The 20,991-nt window shown below is 23.6% G+C and overlaps 5 protein-coding genes across 5 annotated transcripts in view; 4 read left to right on the forward strand and 1 right to left on the reverse strand.

The window, feature by feature from the left end:
* The window catches only part of Pgi (glucose-6-phosphate isomerase), a 3,382-nt gene extending 1,139 nt beyond the window's left edge, over nucleotides 1–2,243 (reverse strand). Inside the window, exons 1-8 of the mRNA XM_017898956.1 lie at nucleotides 2,040–2,243; nucleotides 1,601–1,694; nucleotides 1,266–1,457; nucleotides 1,071–1,151; nucleotides 785–1,000; nucleotides 465–704; nucleotides 192–372; nucleotides 2–81 (exon numbers count right to left, since the gene is read on the reverse strand). Coding sequence (XP_017754445.1) covers nucleotides 2–81; nucleotides 192–372; nucleotides 465–704; nucleotides 785–1,000; nucleotides 1,071–1,151; nucleotides 1,266–1,457; nucleotides 1,601–1,694; nucleotides 2,040–2,170 — 1,215 coding nt within the window. The 5' untranslated portion in view covers nucleotides 2,171–2,243. The remainder of the gene's footprint in view (nucleotide 1; nucleotides 82–191; nucleotides 373–464; nucleotides 705–784; nucleotides 1,001–1,070; nucleotides 1,152–1,265; nucleotides 1,458–1,600; nucleotides 1,695–2,039) is intronic.
* Nucleotides 2,244–2,833: 590 nt separating this feature from the next.
* Nucleotides 2,834–3,835, forward strand: e(r) (enhancer of rudimentary). The gene is made up of 3 exons (XM_017898954.1): nucleotides 2,834–3,025; nucleotides 3,413–3,500; nucleotides 3,615–3,835. The coding sequence occupies exons 1-3, from the start codon at nucleotides 3,023–3,025 to the stop codon at nucleotides 3,833–3,835; spliced, it is 312 nt and encodes a 103-aa protein (XP_017754443.1). The 5' UTR covers nucleotides 2,834–3,022.
* Nucleotides 3,836–5,330: 1,495 nt separating this feature from the next.
* Nucleotides 5,331–8,616, forward strand: LOC108546721 (phospholipase DDHD1). The gene is made up of 10 exons (XM_017898948.1): nucleotides 5,331–5,401; nucleotides 5,996–6,310; nucleotides 6,568–6,735; nucleotides 6,806–6,934; nucleotides 7,008–7,149; nucleotides 7,231–7,337; nucleotides 7,420–7,733; nucleotides 7,857–8,139; nucleotides 8,230–8,364; nucleotides 8,471–8,616. The coding sequence occupies exons 1-10, from the start codon at nucleotides 5,335–5,337 to the stop codon at nucleotides 8,614–8,616; spliced, it is 1,806 nt and encodes a 601-aa protein (XP_017754437.1). The 5' UTR covers nucleotides 5,331–5,334.
* A 3,303-nt stretch (nucleotides 8,617–11,919) lies between these two features.
* LOC108546727 (regulator of microtubule dynamics protein 2) lies at nucleotides 11,920–13,592 on the forward strand. The gene is made up of 5 exons (XM_017898955.1): nucleotides 11,920–12,092; nucleotides 12,204–12,389; nucleotides 12,648–12,862; nucleotides 12,931–13,169; nucleotides 13,286–13,592. The coding sequence occupies exons 1-5, from the start codon at nucleotides 11,920–11,922 to the stop codon at nucleotides 13,535–13,537; spliced, it is 1,065 nt and encodes a 354-aa protein (XP_017754444.1). The 3' UTR covers nucleotides 13,538–13,592.
* A 983-nt stretch (nucleotides 13,593–14,575) lies between these two features.
* Nucleotides 14,576–17,109, forward strand: LOC108546717 (lysocardiolipin acyltransferase 1). Its single transcript, XM_017898942.1, has 5 exons — nucleotides 14,576–14,667; nucleotides 15,085–15,264; nucleotides 15,370–15,577; nucleotides 16,205–16,771; nucleotides 16,919–17,109. The coding sequence occupies exons 2-5, from the start codon at nucleotides 15,097–15,099 to the stop codon at nucleotides 17,107–17,109; spliced, it is 1,134 nt and encodes a 377-aa protein (XP_017754431.1). The 5' UTR covers nucleotides 14,576–14,667; nucleotides 15,085–15,096.
* The last annotated feature ends 3,882 nt before the right edge of the window (nucleotides 17,110–20,991 follow it).

Consider the following 20,991-nt stretch of genomic DNA (forward strand, 5'->3'; position numbering starts at 1 on the left):
GAACGAGTCTAGTACCCTGATGTAGTAACTGATAAAATGCATGTTGTCCATTAGTACCTGGCTCTCCCCAAACAATTGGACCTTAAATATTCAATATTTTTGCACTTTGAAACTTATATTTTCCTTACATATAAGATAATATTTTCTATTATACTGTAGATTCTTTCTGTTATACTATAGAAAATATTCACCAGTACTGTAAGTTACAGTTTTCCCTGCTCGAGTAACATATTTTCCATTACTCTCCATATCTCCTTGTTGAAAATAAGCAGCAAATCTATGCAAATACTGATCATATGGTAATAATGCATGTGTTTCAGCTTTATAAAAATTATGATACCATATTCCAAGCAAAGCTAATATGACTGGTGCCTGAAAATAAAGTTTTATTATCCATGTCTTGCTTAAAACAATAAGAAAAAAATATGTAATTCTAATATTACATGTAAAAATTAAGTACTTGCATTTTTATCTAATGGAGCACTACAAAAATGTTGATCCATAAAATATGCCCCACTCAATAATTTTTCAAAATTTTCAAATCCAATAGACAAACAGATCGATAAACCAATAGCCGACCATAATGAATAACGTCCACCAACCCAATCCCAAAACCCAAACATATTTTTCTCATCAATACCAAATTCTTTCACTTTTTGATTATTAGTAGATAATGCAACAAAATGGCGTGCAACTGCTGTGGACTAGAGAAAAATTAATATATTTTGAAATTATTATATACCTTTAACATATGTTAAAATTATTAGTCCTACTTTCTACTTACATCTTTTAAAGCATCTAAAAGCCATATTTTGGCAGAAGTAGCATTTGTAATTGTTTCTTGTGTAGTAAATGTTTTTGATGCTATTATGAAAAGTGTTGTTTCTGGACTCAATTTCTTTAAGGTTTCAGCTATATGAGTTCCATCTATATTACTAACGAAATGAACTCGTGGTCCAATATGAAATGCTTTTAATGCCTCTGTTACCATCAAGGGTCCCTATGTACATAACAATATTAATAAAAAAGATCTATTTATGCTTTTTATAAATACAATTTATATGACCTACCAAATCTGAACCACCAATTCCAATATTAACAACATCCTCAATTGGTTTACCAGTAAAACCTTTCCATTGTTTAGAAAGAATCTATATGACATAAGATACAAATATTACATTGTAAAATTATTATTTTAGAATATTGAAAAGAATATAACTATTTTATATTTAAAGAGTGATAATAAATATATGCATTAATTTTACCTCGTTAGTAAATTGTTTCATATGATTCAATACAGCATTTACATCTGGCATTACATCTTTATTATCAACTAATATTGGTTTGTTATCTCTGTTACGCAAAGCAATATGTAAAACTGCTCTATTCTCCGTAAAATTGATTTTTTCTCCTTTAAACATAGCATCTCTTGCAGCTTCTACTTCTCGTACTTGTGCCTTGAAGTTAGTATATTACATTTATAAATATAATAAATTATTATTATGCATATATGACATTTAAATATAGTTATATAAATTTCTTTCCGTTATAAAATTAATGCAATATAATTTTGATAATTACACAATGTTACAATACATACCAATTCCAATAATAATTGTAATGCTTCTTCAGTAAGACGATTCTTAGAATAATCAAGCAAAATTGGTCCATCTTCAGGAGTAGAAATTTCTAGGCTAGTCAAATTATAAATTATTGATAAAGTGTGGCTTATATAATAATGTATATAAATAGAAATTTTTTAATAATCAAAGTCTAATTTCAACATCTTAAAGTTATTCTTTATGATATTTTAGTGTACAATATGTAACATATTTTATATCTGTTTAAAAGAGCAATTACTATGTATGAAGAAATAATCATTATTAAAAATTTAAATAAGAAATAATAAAAACATACTCATTTATATTATATACATAAACTATACAAGAAAAAAGTTGTAATAATTTTATTTCATTTTTAAACAAATAGCCTTTGAAAGGTCATGCTAAGGTCATATGTCAAGGACTGATGAAACTTACCTAAAATTTTCAAAGCGTTTTGGATTTTGTTGAAAAAGATCATGTATTCTAATTTTTGATCCATTCGCATTGAAATATTGTTGCAATTTATCCCATATTAATGTGGTTGTTAATTCTGGTTTTGGTTTCATCTTTCTTTCTTTTTTAATTTAAGAAAACCGCGCTATGAGACACAAACTTCGAACTCGTGATCTACGTCTAACGACTCACATATAAGATATGTTCTACCAATGTTCCTTAGACTTAAGCTGCTTTCCAACAAAATTATATTTTACAATACTTTCATGAGAATGTTGTGTGTGGATATCTTTAGAAAAAGTATCATTATATTAGAATTGTACTGTTTTTAAATATAGCCATTGATATTTTCATTTGATAAATACGCACAAATTTACAACAAATACTAATTAAACAGCGTCAAATGAATTAAAATTAATAAAATAAAAAATTGTTTAGTTGCAGGTTCTTTTTTTAAATTTTCTTACTATTTTGGACCTAACATTATATATAAAAATAACATAAAAGATAATAACTTTTTTCCATAAATTTGATAGTTTTCTTTTATTTAACGTAACAAATAATTTTACAATATTCCTAATATAATTTTTTTATGATACTCAAATATGATAATAAATTTAATTATTAAAATTTAATGACGATGATTTTAAAATATATTCCTTTTAAAAAATTCCATACTTTATTAAAAATTTGACAATTTTAAGACTTGAATTTGCATGAATGTTAAATATGTGGAACGTAAATTGAACCACGCATATAGAAGGAACGAAGGAACAATACGATATGTCCCAAGTGAATCGAGTACTATCGAAAACTCTGGAGTCTAAATTTTTAGGCTACTTTTCAAAGGAATCTGATCATTCCATTTTTTTATTACACTATATTATTGTAAGTGAAGTAATAAAAGCTGCAAAAGAAATTGAATTCCACTAATCTAGTGGATTGTTTTTATCTCAGGAGCAAAAATGGTAATTGACTTTTGTTTTGACTAGTTTAAGTCATGATAGATATTTGATTATTTATGTGGAATTTAACTTTCATATTTATAATTGAGAACACATATTTTAATAAATTTAAGATTATTACTTGGTTTATGTCCAATTTTAGATATTGTAATATCCTTATGTTAAAATACATATGTTTATCGTTTTTATATTGATACAAAAAATGTAAACATTTATTTTTAAAGTATCACGATAACATTATAAAATTTTTTATTATTAGTATATTCATACAATATAACCAACCAAATATTTAGAGAATAAGAATCATTAATTTATTAGCTATAAATATATCTTTATTTTACTATTCACAATAAAATAACTAAATTTTAATATATTTCTTGTCTGCTGTAGTCTCACACAATATTACTTGTTCAACCAGGTAATAGACCTGAAACAAGGACATATTCTGATTATGAAAGTGTTAATGAATGTATGGAAGGTAAGAAAATTCTATATTTAAGTTTCATAATTTTTAATTAAAACATATTTTAACACAAAATATATTTATATGATTTAAATAGAACAAAATAAAGAATTTATTTATCTAATATAGGTGTATGCAAAATTTATGAGGAGCACTTAAAGAGGCGAAATCCAAACACACCAACTATAACTTATGATATCAGTCAACTATTTGATTTTGTCGATCAACTTACAGATTTATCATGTCTTGTTTATCAAAAATCCACAAATACATATGCTCCATACAATAAAGATTGGATTAAAGAAAAAATATATGTTTTACTACGTCGAGCTGCAGGACATAGTGAATAATTAACGAATAAAAATAGATATATGCTTTTGTGTATAAGACAAATTAACTTTAAGTAAAGATCTATACTACTGTTTGTAATAATAAATACATAACCTACAAAGAAACTGTACTATTATATTATGAAACAATCTCTTTAATGTTAGTTTTAGATATAATAATTGCTTCTTATTTCACATATACATGTATTTATAATAAAATAGTTATGTTTTTTTAATCTTGTATTATATTTAGTTAAATGTGAATATTAGTCCAATAAAATATATATTTTTCTTAACATTAAATAAATTTTAATATTTTGTATTATGATAAAATGAATTTATAGATTGATAATTATTAAATGATGATTTGAAAGATAAGACAAATTATGTAAAAGAGTGTAAATTACTATTTTAAACATGATTAAAAAGAATTAAGTATTCAAATATGTATTGAACTGGTTCTTATTTAATATTTATCATTCATTTAGCTTTTATAAAGTAGAAAAACAGGATACCTATGTAGTGTATAATTTTTTTAGGTTTTTTTATTCTAATCTTACTTTGTAAAACAAATGAAATTTTTGTAAAGTATATGTTAAAAAATTAATTTAATATGAATTTAAAATAATAAAAAATATCCATTTGTGTTTCAATAAATTTACAAAAGACATTAATGAAATTATGGATCGAATTTTTCAAGAAAAACTTTGTTTTGGATATTTTTGAGGACAAACGTTAATATGTATTAAAACTAATGTAAAATTTAATAATAATGAATAACGTAAATGAAAAATATTTATTTAATATATATTACATCTATATCGATATGTTTATATAGATGTAATTTTACAAACAAGTTATATGTCATATATATAATATAAACAAAAGTTATAATGTATCTCAATTTTTACTTTTATGATTCATAGTCATTAGTAATAGCACGTTGTGTTCAATCACTTATCGATATATATGTTTGACATGTACGTACACACGTATATCTATGTACATAGTGATATAAAAGTATGTAAATTAACATGTTGGACTCTGTTTTACGCATTGCGTTTATACATCAGCTGTCTACCATTAGATACAGTTTTACTGAGCCACGAGAATAAGAGTTATATAAGATAACGATGCCTAAACGAGTTCATTTGTTGAAGGAAGAATCTCAAATCAGTTTTTAGATAACATTCAACTACTGTAGAGAACGATTGCCAATTCGTCAATTAGCTCTTAATGTTGCATTCTGTCGTGAACAAAACGTTAAATTTCAATCAACGATAGTGCCATTTAATTTATCATTTATAAACAACAACAAGATATTTGTGACATTTTGTACTGACAGATGGATGCTGTATTGTAAATCAGCTTTTTTTTATCAATAACAAGTGTTCAGTAGTGCTTAACATTGACAAAAATTGTTATTTTTTACATGCATTAAATGTATGAAGCATCTATGTGACAAAAATTTTATATTTTATAATCACGTGATTTAAAAATATCCTATGATAAGTGACAGAATGTCTGACAGTAAGATTGAAATTGATCCTTTCAGTGAAACAGCTCTGGAATTTCAAAGTTGCGAAGGTAAAATTATTAATATTGCTCAAGACTATTTTTGTAAATTTTAAACATTATCTAATACGTAAATTCGTAAACTTTTTTAAATAATATATTATTTAATATATCTCTCGTTAATAAGAAAGAATTCGTATGCTTAAAATACTTGCAATATATATTCAGTCGATACGCGAAGTCAATATGCAGTAGAATTTGTGAAAATTATGCGAACTTGCTACAAATAAAATGTTTATGGTATCTAATATATAACAAAACTTAATTAAATTTATTTGAATTTTGAAATAATTTATGAATTTTATTGATAATTAATTAAATAAATATTTTTATAAAATTGTATTTAATATTGTTTATTTAGCTTTTTTGTAAATAATATTTATAATTGAACCATATCTTTCATGTATTACAATTCTTTAAATTGTTGTATATTAAGAATAATAAAATATTTATTTCACATTTTTTTAAATTATAGTTTATATAGTTTGAAATTGTAAATAAATGACAAATAAAATAAATTAAAAGAATAAAAACCATAAAATTGTAATTGTTTAATTAATACTGTTAGATTTATTTTATTCTAATTTAAAATTGTGATATTTAAAGGAGTTACAGAAACAACCATAGAATCAAATTCAAAGGAAGAATTACAAAATGTAACAATTGAAATAACATATGCAGAACCTTTAACTGCAGAACAAATACGATGGTTTTATAAAGATGGTGTAGATAAAAGATGGGTAGAATTCTGTGGATATGATAGTTTAAGAATTGAAAATGCTTGGCATAATTATCAAAATTTACTTAGTAAAAGTAATGATGTAACTAACAATCCACCTCCTATTGGAAAAATTGTAGTTAGGGGAGGAATGTATGATGTAGAATTAGATAAGATGAAATGTGTTTCTATTTATTGTCCAGGTATATATTTTATTTAGCTTTAATTTCATCATTTTATTCTTGAAGCACGATTTAACGAAGTAAAAATAAATATGAATGTTTAAATTAATAAGAACTCCTATATTTAAAAATATATAATATATAACAATTTTCTTTTTATTTTTTCACTTTTGCGTTAAAAACATTTGTAATTTATTAGATGTTTCATTTATAACATACTTGCATATTATACATGATTTTATCTAAATCAATATAATAAATTTTAATTTTATTTGGAGGTGAAGAATGGGAAATAATGAGAGGAACTTGGTATTATGATGGCAGTTGGTTACCTTTAGAATCAGAGCAATCTAAAGTTATAGAAGAAGTTCATCTTAATCTTTTTCAAAAGCAATTTTCTGGTCAATCCACTTCAACTTGTGATACACCTTCTCACTCTTATAAAAGTATAAACTTTCTTTTAATTTTATGTTATTGTATACAATGTAATTAGGAATTAAATTTTTTTTATTTCAGTATTACACACTGAACATTTTCCAGAATTTCATGTTGATTGGCATAGTATAAATGATGTAGTATTATACAGTGAATATAGACATAGTAAATTAATGCGTAGTGTTACATCAAAACTGGGTTTTGCAAAAAGTAAGTATTTTAAAAACATATTTATAATGGTTATGATTAAAAATTTGTGTATTCCTTAAAATGGATATCATAGCAACAGGCTATCAGTTAAGAAGAGGATATAAGGATGCTGCTGTAATGGAGGATAAACCTCACGATATTGATCATATAATATTTGTAGTTCATGGAATTGGTCAAAAAAGAGATACTGGAAAAATTATTCGTAACACAACATTGTATGTAGAAAATAGAATTTTATATAATATTTTATTTAATATTTAAATATAATTACATAATTTTATTTAACATTTAAACAGGTTTAGAGATTGTGTAGATTGGTTGAAACAAAAATATTTTCCTAATTCCAATTATAGAGTAGAATTTTTTCCGGTTGAATGGCGATCATCATTAAAACTTGATGGAGGTATGAAATTGCCTTTTCTAGTGTATAGCAACCTTTTAATTGATGAATTTTTTATTTTGTATTTGATAAAATATTTGTTTAGGTATAGTAGAAGCTATCACACCTTTTAGCGTAGTAAGCATACGGGACTTGTTAAATACATCAGCAATGGATATTCTCTACTATACAAGTCCTCTTTATGGAGGGGAAGTAAGAGCTGGGTTACAAAAAGAGTTAAATAGATTGTATTTTATGTTTGCTAGTCGTCATCCTGGTTGGAAAGGAAAAGTTTCAATTCTAGCACATTCTTTGGGATGTGTAATTGTTTATGACATTGTCACAGGCTGGATGGGTCCAGATACAAGACCTCCATCTCCAGAAACACAAGAAGTTTTAAAACAACGATTACAATTTCCAGTGAGTATTATTCCTCATTGTATGAAGATTTATAATATAATATGAAATATTTATATATAATAAAAACAATTCAACGTTATATAATATTAAAAAGTTTTAAATTAAATACTTTCATAATTTCAGATTGAAAATTTATTTTGTTTGGGTTCTCCATTATCAGTATTTCTTGCATTACGTACTCCTCCATCCAACAGAACAGATGTGATGCCTGAAGGTTTATGCAAAAGATTTTACAATATATTTCACTGGTCTGATCCTGTAGCTTATAGAATGGAGCCACTTCTAGAGAGAGGATACAGCAAAATTGAACCTGTTCTTATTCCTCGATACGGAGGAGTTGATGGACAACAAACAGAACAGTCACCTCCAACAATGAGTAATGCTGACCAAAATTTTTCTCCTACAGGTATATAAAATATTTTTTATTTATGTTCAGAATGTCAATTCCTTTTTCCTTAAGTTTAATATTAATTTAATGTAAGATATTTGATAATAGATAATGATGAAAGAGAAGAAAATTCGGTAGATATATCTAATCGCACACCAGACAAAGGTTGGAGTCTTTGGGGCTTAGTTAGAGCTGGTTGGAATGTTAAAGAAGGTGTTTCTACACCTATTCAACCAGGTCAAGGTGAAGATATATCATCTTTATCATTTTAGTTTATCAAAAGTAATATTAAAAATATCAAAAATTTCATGGTAAAAAATATAATTTAATATTATTTTCTTTCTATTAGAATTAGCACAACGATTGGATTATGTACTTCGAGCAAGTTTAGGAAGAAATTATTTATATACATTAGCAGCGCATACAACATATTGGAGTAACTATGATGTAGCTTATTTTGTGCTAACAAGACTTTTTCCAACACTAGAAACATGATGTTGGTTTGTACATTTAGAATGAAATCAATTAGATTTTATTAAAATTTACTAGTCCGTTGTAGGCCTTTAAAATTTAATATTGAAAATGGGCCTACTACCAAAACAATCTGTGATAATGAGAAAAACGATACAATAATGTTATAAATTCTATGTAATCGTTTTATATCGCTCGCTTTAAGATTAATGTGGTCGAGTTTCACAATTAAAAAGCTAAAATGCGATTTTACATATTACAAACAGTATATTACTACAATTATTTAAATAGTTAAAATAATTATTTAAATAATTTAATCTTTTTAAATTCTTTGTCGTTAAAAAGATAAATTTTATAGTTTATGTTAAATATACAAATATAGTTTATGTAAAATATTTGTTTAAATTACTACATCATTGAATAATATAGTGTAAAAAATCTGTATTATACGAGACATTCTATATTATTGAAGAATTATTATTTATACTTACTTTTTAATTGTAAGATTAATATTACAACTAATAATATTAAAATGTGCTTTAAGAGATGTTAAAAAGTTGTAGTTAATTATCATAGCAATCTAAAATAATGAGTCTATATTATGGAACGTCTTTTTATAATAAGTAATAAATAATACAGGTTCCCATTTCTATTTTTAAAAATTAATATTAACATCAAATCGCAATCCTACATTATATTGTACATATATATTGCTTCGTATATTTTATAGCATGAGAGAAATGAAATTTATTTAATAAAATTTAAATTAGTTATTTTAACTTATATAAAATTAAAAATTAAAATTAATGTACATTAAATACTTTTTTCTTTGATATATTAACAACTTATTTTGTTATAAAAGGTGAAACTCGTCCTATATATTGAAAGTTTATGTAAAATAAGACAAAAAAGTATTTGTTAAACTGTATCAATCGAACCGATACGTAAAACAAACAAAATGATATCAATATATTATCCTTGCTACTTCTAATAGCAAAGGGTAATGATTTATGGTTATGTTTTAAAAAGTTTAAATTTTCTATTAAATAATAAAACATTTTTTGTAGTACATTAGTAAATATATTTCTTCAATATTAATTATTCTGTACTTTAGAAGTTCTTTCTTTAGTTTTGTAAAACGTACAAATTTTTTAAAATCTTTCTACATATTAAAATTATATTATTTCATCAAAACTTTACAAAAAGGTTAATATTAAGCATAATTCCATTTTGCATTCTATTTTATACCATTTTGTTTGTTCTCTAAATAAAAGAAATATTTTTTTATTATAATTTTATGTATAATATTGTATAAATTTGAAAAAAAACATTAGTGACACACATTACTACTGTATCTTTTTAGTAGATGCAAAGAATTTAAAGTAGAATGATTATAATTAAAGTCTTAACATTTATTTTATCAACATATTTGAATATTGTTGACATATTTTAGTAATGTAATATTCATACAAATATTATTGTGATTATAAATAATATTTACATATTATTATATGTAAATGTGTTCACACTATAGATTATAAATTTATCAGTTTCTAGAAAATTTAATAATGGTGCACTTCTTAATGACTGTTATGTAACAACAAATTTTTAAGGAGCTTTGTCTACAACACACAGTTTGGTAGCATGACAATAATATTATGTAATTATTCCAAAGATTAATATCATATCAAGTTTTAAGAAATAGACAACATAATAGGCGTGTAGGAAAAAGCCTCTAAATTAATAGTGCAAAAAAAAATTGTTAAATAAGATACATAATTTAAAATTAGCACTAATAAAATATATACATTCTTTTATTAAAAGAATTTCAGATTTAATATTTCAATAAAACACTTGATAATAACATAAAACACATGTATGCAATGCCAAAGTTATTAGAATGCATAATTAAAATTATTTGATTTTAGATATTTATCCATTGAAAATATACATAAATATATGATACATTTACATGTTAATAAACATATTTTTTTTTAGAATGAAGAAGATATTTTATTTATTCTTACATACCTAGATTTTTGCTATGATATATATAGATAAATATTTTTTTAGTGTAATTATAATTTTTACCAAAGACAATAAAAATATATATATTATTTATTTTATTTCAATTTTATAAGAATATTGCATGTAATTGATTTATATCACTTATGCGATTTTTTATATTTATATAAAAATAAGTAATATAGAAAATTGAAAAAAAGAAAATTCCATAAAAATTACAAAATTAAATTTAGTTATTTCACAAACCATAATTATCTTCTTTCAAAACTATAGCACACAAAAATAACATTAAGAAGAATATTGTGAAAGTATTATGTAAAGTATATTAATTTTTTTATATGATATTACAATGAAAATTATATTTAATTACAATTTTATTGTAAAATACAAAAAGGTGCATTTCTTGTTTAGATTTTATATTAGATATTAAAATTACTATATAGTACTATATTATTTGATTAGATAATATTATCTTTATATAAATACAAAACAATATTTATATTAAAGTTATTCAAATAGAGTCGTTATATAAGAATGAACATATATTTAATAGTAAAACCAAAAAAAGGAAATATTTGCATAAATATGTATTGTAAATATAATTTTCATCATAATCAACATGTACGAACATTTATTCTCCTCTTTTTCATTTAAACATGATTCATTATAAAATTAGTTACAAGTTAAAAAATTAAAATTATAATGTAGTTTCATGAATGACATAAATTGATTTAGAATTACACGAGTAAATATCAGAGACATTGTATATATGTATATATGCATATAGAGTTTCATGTAGCAGTCATTCGCAGTTTATGATTTTAGTTTTAAATCATTTTGTACTTTGAACTGTTAAAAGTATGTTATATCATTAGTAAACGATTAAATAATAAAATCAGACGTCTAACAATGGAAATTATATTATTAATTTCTTTGATAATTCCTATTGCCGGTGATCAGTTTCTGTGACGCGTGATGAACGTTTTATAAAAAAAGAAAGAAACGTTGTATATTTATAAATTAAATGAACATATTTTTCTTTTGTTAAGATACCAAAAATGCTTGTTCTGTGGATAGAGTGTTAATGAATAATAAACGTGAATAATTCATTCGATCTCGAATATAGTTGATAGTAAAAAATACAGAAAAATAACGGTATTCTACTATGTTTATATAAAATTTATCATTTTTGTTACATGTGTTCATACATATTGTTTGTTTAATAAAAGGATAGTAATATATGATGTTACTAATAATAACTATATTCTTTAGCAAATTAATGTATACGGTATTTACAGCATAATGCATAATAATTTAATAGCTGCCACCATCGGTTTAGCCATTGGTGTTATAAGTGTAACTGGTATTTTTATTTATCATAAAATTTTTGTAAAACAATATAGCACAACAGTTTCTGTACAGGAAACTGCCAATAAAAAAATTGATGAATTACAATCAGAATTAAAAGCTTTAAGGTAATGATATAATTTCATATAAAATATTTATTTAAGTATTTTTTAAATTTATATGTTATTCTACAATATCAATAAATATTTAGTTATAGATTGTAATTTTATTTTTTTAAGGTTACAACTAAAACAACAAAAAAAGAAAAGAAAAATTTCAAGAAAATTTAATTCTAACGATAGTATATATACTGTAACAGATAATGACATAGATGTTGATGGTTTTTCAACAGAAACTGATATTGGAGATGATGAATTCTATGACTGTTCTGATGGTGAAAGTGTTGCTAGCGATAATGACTTAAGGTTGGTATAATAATATAAATATATGTAATGTATGTTAAATTTAAATAAGTAACACGTATGAGGATTTGTAATTTATTCTAGTAAAAATGAGAATCCATTTCCTGAAGAAACATCTTAAGAATATTTAAATTATGCTATTTAATTCATGATTTAAGCATGATTACTTGTACTAATTTAGAAAGTTAGAATTTGATCATTTTGGCAAATAAAGTTATTTTAAAAGTGTAAAAGGAAGAGATTATATGTTCAGTAATATAGGATCTCAGAGGAACTGAATCAGTTGGACATAATATTTAAAGAGATTGATGAACAAGTAAACGATCAATTTGGTGTCAAGACTTATCATAAATTGCAAACATTGATAAAATCTTCCCAAGACAATGTAGAAATAGTATGGAGATTTGCAAGAGCTAGCTCTAGTTATGCAGAATTACAAACTGATAAAAATGTTAGAAGGATAATTATTCTTGAAGGTATGTGTAATATGTTAATCTATCTTTTTTCTACATAATATAATAAAAACAAATTATCTTTTTGATAGGAATCCAACAATGTGAAAGAATTATCGAAAATCGAAATCCTGATTTGTATAAGTGGTATGCTACCCTCATAGGATTATATGGAGATTATTTATCAAAAATAGACAAAATAAACAATGGCATTGTGTTTAAAAATTATGTAATAATGGCTTTAGAAATGCGACCAGATGATTTTGAATTACAATACCTTCTAGGAAGATTTAAATATGAAATTGCTAATTTAAGTTGGATTGAGAAAAAGGTTTATCTCTTAATTTAATTTATTATATAGCTTTAATATAGAGAAAACAGTATTTTTTTTATAAAATTAAAACCTAATCTGAAATATTCTAAATTTTTCTTTCATTTTTTTTACAGCTATTATTTGGTAGAATTCCAAATGCTACTATTGAAGAAGCACTCAATTGTTTTAAAACTGCAGTAAAGCTTGGAAGTAAAAATTTACATAATCAGTTATACATTAGCAAATGTTATATTGGTTTAAAAAATTATTCACGTGCAATCAATTTCTTAAAAGACATTTTAGATAACCCAATAGTAACGGCTGACGATGAAAAAGTACATACAGAAGCAACTAAACTTTTCAACGAGTACTCAGGATATTCATAGCGAAAAATAACGTATTTGTACATTCGATTTGTATTCAATAATTATGCTATTTCCATATTCATATACAGATAAAAACAACTTTGTTAAACGTTAATATCGAATAATTTACAATTATTATATGATACATAGGTACTAAACCATATGCAATTTAATCTATTACAGTAGATATCATAAAGTCCTTATTTTAATTGAAATTTTATGATAAAATGTAATTTGTAAAGATCTGCATAAAAAATGCACATCACTAGTGCGAAGTTTTGTAAATTATTAGGATTATATATTGTGTACAATTTAGCAAATAATATTTTAGATATATAGAAAGCAGCATATAATACCAAGGCTTCTAAATTTAGTTATTTTCTTAAAACAATTTATAGGATTTATTATTAGTAGTATTTACTGTATACATCTTTTAAGTAAAATTTATAAAAAAATAATACACTTTTGTATAATTAAATTGCAGTGACTTATAAAAAGTATAGATCTCGAATGATTTGCCTTCTCAATGTTTATTATTCCAATAGAAACATCCTATATATAATGTATCTTTCGAAATTGAAATATAATTAATATCAACGTTTATTGTTATCTACATTTTTTTCTCTATGTGGTTTAAAACATTCCTATTTTACTTAAAACATGCTAAAAATAAAACACGGTATATATTTTAGTTATTCTTATATTGTTGTACTATTATTTTATTTTGTAATTATATATCTTTATATTAGTAACATAATTTAAATATGAAACAAAAATTATTAACACAATTACAAAAAAAAAGTAAAAATAAGTAACAAAAATTTTTTACATTATATGATATATATTTTTTTCTATATTTTTTCTATATTTGTAGCTTAATATTGTTATAATAGCATTTGTGAAAATATTGCGAGAATAAATTGAACTTGTAGACAATTATGGATTTTTCCCTTGTTTTAGTGGATCAATAATGGTCCAACACAGCATCCCAGAACTCAGTAGATACTGGGTAGAGAATGGGGCAAGAGGGGTAAAGCAGAAGAAGCCCTTCTAGTAAAATAGAAGTGAAGCCAAAGAAAATATTTCAGGAAGAAATAGTTAGCATTGAATGCTTGAAAAAAGTGGTTCATTTAGAACATACACATAACAAGGTAAGTTGTGTTATTTAAAATGTAATTGTACCTATAAACTTTTAAAGTTTTAATTTAATTTATACCAATATTAAATTTCTGTTGTTTCTATTGTTTTAGTATTAATTATTATCTACAAATGTAAGATTAAATTTTTTTTATAAATTCAAAAATACTTTGTTATCAACAAAAAGTTATTTTATGTGCTATCTTATAATATTTATTATATGATTTTTTTACGATTAATTATAAATTAATAATTTAATTAATTAATATAATTATTTTTTATGATTACGATTAATATAAATTAATTATGGATTTGTGAAGGTTAGTATTTTTAATAAATACATTTTATAAAAGATAAGTTTTTGAGCTTTATATACATACTATAATAATTACATATAAGTACTTCATTACATTTTTCTTTAAATATTTAAGACACAATTTGAGATGCGTGGACTTTTACGTGGAACTTTATACTGTGCTCTATGGTATGGCAGTATAGTGGCTGGTTTTTTATTTATCGCTTGCCCTCTGCTACCACTATTATTCTTTAGTCCTCCAAAGTTTCGAAAATGTGGCGATCTGTTACTTTCTTGTTGGGAGCTTTATTCCACAGTAAGCAAAATAAATGTCTTTTTTTTGTTATACAATTATAGTTTTCTTATGTATAAATTATGTAATTATTAGATAAATAAATTAATAATTCTTTATATGTTTTAGGCTCTATTAAAAGTATTTGGCGTAAAAATTTTTGTATCAGGAGACCATATATCTCCAGATGAATCTGCTATTCTTGTAATGAATCATAGGACGCGGATAGATTGGAATTTTTTATGGGCTGCAATGTATCAAGCATGTTTGCCTAGCATAGCAACTCATAGATTAAAATTTGTTTTAAAGGACCCTATACGACATATTCCAGGACCAGGTAATGTGACAAAATATATCAACAATGTTGTATATATTATGTGCAATTTTAGCAGTTATACTGCACATCTTACTATGCAATTATTTTCAGAATGATTAATTATTTAAAAAATTGTTTCAAGTAGAATGTACTCTATTTTGAGAAAAACATCCTACTATGAATAGAAAACTTATCTAAGTATAGTTATCAAAGAGATTCGAGGATCTTTGCTTTTTTTTTTTTTCTAATAAAAACCAAATACTTTTGTATTAGTTTCTTAAGGTCATTCTAGATAATTATTGTTTAAATTCTCTCTAGTTAAATAGAAAGGCTAAAAATCATCATAAACTTTTAGAAATATCTCTAAAAAATCTCATGTACATAATAAAATGTGACCATAAAAATGAAAAATTTCTGTTTGAAACATTTTTTTCAAATAATACATAGTTTGAAATATATTTACATAAAAAGACTATAATAGGACATTATATATATTATTATAAATAGTGTTTGCATTACTATATGATTTTTATATGAAGATCATTGAAAACTGAATTAAAAATTAATATTCTATTCTTTTTCCTTAAATAAAATAATGTTAATATCACAAAACAATATTTAGAATTCTAAAATATTATTGTATAATAGGATGGATAATGCAAATGAATGGTTTCCTTTATATAACACGTCGTTGGGAAGAAGATCAAAGTCGATTATCACGAACTTTGGATTACTTAGTGGCACTTGACAGACGTTCCCAGTTACTTATATTTCCTGAGGGTACTGATTTGACAAAAAGTAGTAAGGAAAAATCTGACAAATATGCAAGACAACATGTTCTACCACAATATTCTTTTATTCTTCATCCTAAGACAACAGGATTTAGTTATTTAGTTCGACATCTTCAACAAGCAAGTTACCTAAATGCTGTTTATGATTTAACAATTGCATATCCTGATTATATTCCACAGTCTGAATTAGATTTAATCAAAGGAAAATTACCAAATGAGGTACACTTTCATATTAAACGAATACCATCATCAGATATGCCAACAGATGATTTAACATTAAGGCAGTGGTTAGAGGAAAGATGGTTTAACAAAGAAGAAATCTTAAAACAATTTTATGAAAAGAAAGCATTTTCTGATGAAACTTGGCCACTAACAAGACTGTGTCCTTTACATATTGCATTTAGTTTCTGGAGCATTTTAACAGGTATTGTAATATATGTAATATATTATATTATAGTATAGTATAGCATATATATGTATGCTATACTATATATATATACCCGTTTTAAATAATTGTACTCGTTTTAAATAATTTTCAACATTTTTATTTAAAATTTTTTTTTAATTTTAGGGTGTGCAATACTTTTACTTATTATTTCACCAGTATTCCAATTATGGGCACTGATACATTCAGCTTTTTTCATAGCATTATCATTTTTCACTACTGGTTTTAATCAACTAGAAATGGGGTGGTATTGGCGTTGGAAAATGCATTTTCTTACAAAAAATATAGTAAATAAGATTCAAAACTGTTTAACGTAAGTAGATCTTAGTATTAAATCGTATTATTTATTTATTTCCACAGTTTTCTTACAGATATAGCAAAAATTCATAAATTATTTATACATTTATGACTTTGAAGTATATTAAAATTTATTTAATTTTTTCACATTAATAAAAATTTTTTATTTGAATATCTTTATATATTAAAAGCTTTAAATGATGTAATAATTTGAACTAGAGCACAGTATATGTGGAAATACTTACTTTATAAATGTATAAATCTAATACAAAACTCATTTACATATTTTGATGTAAGACAAGAATGTTCAATATTGACTGAAGTACATAATGGAATAATAATGATACTAGTCTGAAATTATAACTCTATGAAAGGTATAATAGATTTAGTTTAATGTTGTAGAAAAGTTGACCCTCCATAGATTACTGTAAGATAAATAAATAATATATAATTTTTTATTCTAAATATAAAATGTGTATGTGTGTATACACATATATACATACATATGTATGTGTGTATATATATTATACATATATATAAAAAATACAAATCAAAATAATTTAATTTTTATTTTGTTATTATCTGAGGCATTTTAATAACTGAAATTTACTGCATTTCATAACTTTATTCCTACTTTGATACATTTTGTAAACTATAGAGGGTTAAAGTTGACATTGACAAGTTTTTAAAAAAAAGATATTTTATGAATTGATATATATAGGATATTTTCCCATATTCAGTATTAATATTTATATAATATCATTTCAGACTACACACATGATAGTATTTTTTCTCGTGTTTCTAAAATTTGAATTAATAGTCTATTATACAAAATATTAAGATTAATAATTTACTATTATAACTGCAATTATAAGGAATTAACAAATTTTCAAAAATCTGTGTTTTATCTAATACTTAAAATATAATAGGCGTAAGCAATGTTGCGCGCTCATAAATTATTGTATATTGAAACTGGTGCTTCAATTAATGCCAAAATGACACCATTGAAGTTATGAACATTCAAAACCGTCTGCAGTTTCTAGCAGTAGGTATTTAACATCAAACAATAAAAGGAAAAAAAATTGTTAATTAACTTTGAATTTCAATTTAGTTCCGTAACTACCATTTGCAACTAATATATCAGTACTAAGTTCTACTTAATATTTCGAACATTTGAAAGAACTTTAACCTTTCGCAAACTGTTATCAGCAATACTTAACAGTGGAAGAATTCATTCTATATTGTTATTATATCGCACTGATTAACTCTCAAACGATTTATTTTTCATTAAGTTACACTTTTGGAAGCTGAAACACATACTTTTGAGCTTGATTGGTTTTTACGAGTGTGTTATATTGCTCCCGCTTACTATATATAACATATTAAGCGATATTCAACGTCACAATGTATAGTAAATAGTATAAATCCAATTATTTATTTTACTCATTTTAAAAACTGTATATTATGGAGAAATAAAACATTAAATTTATACAAATGTTGATTGTTAGAATCAATCGCGAAAAACTTTTCTGTAATTGTGCTTTATGTAAAATTTATGCATGAAATATGTATAAAAATATTGAGAATTTTAGATGATTATATATTATTGTCAGACTTTATAAATATAATATTAATTTAACAGGAATAGTTTGATATTAAGAAGTTCTAAATTAGGTATAATTCAGCTATGGTTTTTAAATATTTAAAGACATTATATACATTTTTTCAAAATTATTACTATGTGTGTTATAATGATCTTTCTACTAAATGCAATTTATATACTACTGTCAATTTTGGAAAAAATTTTGTATTTTTTTTTCTATTATTAATTTATAATATAATCATTGGAAGACAATGATATCTAATTTAAAAAAATATGTGTAATTTTGCAATAATTAATAAATTTGGAATATAGCGCCGAATTAAGCGTTATAATTTTATAAAGATGTTTACTCTATGTATAATGATACAGTGATACAATCAGTATTATATTTAAACAATGTAATAAACATCTAAATTTTTATTTAAACGAAGCTAGTATTTATTCTTCATTTTTGTTTAAAGCTGTAATTAAAATCAACCTAGCTAACAATGGATACAGTGCCTCATTATCTCATATTTCAAAGTACAAATGTACATATATGTGGTAAAATAAAATTACTAATATGAAAAACTTTTTAAATTCTACAAAATTAAAAATTCAATCAAAGTAAAGTATGAGATAGTTATGCACTTAAAATTTCATAAAGAGTGATGATTTAAATGTATTTAAACTATACGAAATATAATCTTTTATTTTTAGTATTGACTGAATTAATGTTCAAAAAACAATTTTACAGGTTTCAATCATATTCTAATGAAATATTAGTATTACAATTGAAAATATAATGAATGTAAATATATAAATGAAATGTGTAGAATGTATAGAATGTAATTTTTAAGTATTTGATTTTGTAATAGTAGTTGGAGCTCTATTTTCCTATAGTTATAGAAATGTTATAAGTAAAAGTGAATTCATGTGCCAAAAAATATGTGTACTAGTGTACTTTTATAAACATTATTCAAAAAACAAGATAGAGTTGTATAAGAATTTTAAAAACGTATCTGCTTAAATATTTTCATTTGTTAAAACTTTCATTGCCACTAACATTAAAATTTTACTTATATCGGTTTGTAAAATAATAAAAAAATAATTAGTTAATGTTAATTATTTGTAAATTTTAAGTAATTTATGCATAATATATTTTGTCTTTTCTGATAGTATATGTTTTAATCTTCATTTTTTGTATATTTTATACTATTTTTAAGACATATGTTTCAATGTTTGTATTACTTAAACATTAAATTATATATGTATTACATTTAACATTATTAGCAAAAAATGAACAAAAATTTATAAAAAAATTCAAAGTAATAAATTTATCTTAATGTATTTCATGCTGTGAGAAATATGAAGTTTAAAATATTAATTGTTATTGATATGAAATATTATTGTATAAATGTGTATGAAACTAGTATAGTAATACAAAAATAAATAGAATGTAAATGCAAAAAATACATTTACTCTTATATTATCATACACAAAGTTTTATTCTAATTATTTATAAAACTGCAATAAAGTGAGAAATTATAATTTTAATAGTTTTGTTTCAAAATCTATTCATGTATTTTTCATAATATTTTTATTTTTATAATGGATGTAAATTGATCTCTACATTTTCAAACGTTTATTTAAACTATCATTGAAATATTAATAACAAACAAAAGATCATCCTATACAATTAAATTATCTATTAATAAAGGTAAATGTTTGAAAAAATTCTTATAAGCACTCTGTATATAAATACAATTAGTTATTATGTGTGTGTGAACAATGTTATTAACTTGCGAAAAATATGTAAGGCTCATCAAACATATTAAAAAAACAGTATTTATTTCAAAAGAAATCATATATGTTTATTTGTTTTGTCAATAAATATACTGTCTAACACGATTTTTTTCGCAATATGCCTTGGATGATTCTTATAGAGTTACTCATTTTGAATATGAGCACGAGTTCAGTAAACAGAATTGTTGTATCAGCCAGTTTTTGAAAAAATCGAATTTTGATAAAAAAAACTTCTGATTTTTAATCGAAGCAAAGTATTACGTGAAAATTAGAAACGTTAGAAAACTTTAATTGGTCTTAAATTACACAAGAAAGAGCCCTAAATATATTGATACTCATGATTATAATATTTTGAAGCTGTGAATGATCATAAGTAGCCATTGAAGTTTAAAAATGTACCGATATACGTAGCTTCTACGTACTCTTTTTACATTTTCACGAAATATTATTTATCCACTATGAATTTGTTATACAGTACCGGATTCTGTAGACGTTTCTGAAAAGGAAGCCATCC

The sequence above is a fragment of the Eufriesea mexicana genome, unplaced genomic scaffold (assembly GCF_001483705.2).
Source record: "Eufriesea mexicana isolate 0111107269 unplaced genomic scaffold, ASM148370v2 scaffold785, whole genome shotgun sequence".
Lineage (NCBI taxonomy): Eukaryota > Metazoa > Arthropoda > Insecta > Hymenoptera > Apidae > Eufriesea > Eufriesea mexicana.

Excerpts from the sequence above, each read along its gene's own strand:
- LOC108546721 (XM_017898948.1), top strand. The coding sequence starts at position 5,335 with ATGTCTGACAGTAAGATTGAAATTGATCCTTTCAGTGAAACAGCTCTG. Across the intron at positions 6,935-7,007 it reads AAAACTGGGTTTTGCAAAAA|CAACAGGCTATCAGTTAAGA; the intron begins GTAAGTATTTTA and ends TGGATATCATAG. Across the intron at positions 8,365-8,470 it reads ACCTATTCAACCAGGTCAAG|AATTAGCACAACGATTGGAT; the intron begins GTGAAGATATAT and ends TCTTTCTATTAG.
- LOC108546727 (XM_017898955.1), top strand. The coding sequence starts at position 11,920 with ATGCATAATAATTTAATAGCTGCCACCATCGGTTTAGCCATTGGTGTT. Across the intron at positions 12,093-12,203 it reads TCAGAATTAAAAGCTTTAAG|GTTACAACTAAAACAACAAA; the intron begins GTAATGATATAA and ends TATTTTTTTAAG. Across the intron at positions 12,863-12,930 it reads AAGGATAATTATTCTTGAAG|GAATCCAACAATGTGAAAGA; the intron begins GTATGTGTAATA and ends TCTTTTTGATAG.
- LOC108546717 (XM_017898942.1), top strand. The coding sequence starts at position 15,097 with ATGCGTGGACTTTTACGTGGAACTTTATACTGTGCTCTATGGTATGGC. Across the intron at positions 15,265-15,369 it reads GTTGGGAGCTTTATTCCACA|GCTCTATTAAAAGTATTTGG; the intron begins GTAAGCAAAATA and ends TATATGTTTTAG. Across the intron at positions 15,578-16,204 it reads ACGACATATTCCAGGACCAG|GATGGATAATGCAAATGAAT; the intron begins GTAATGTGACAA and ends ATTGTATAATAG.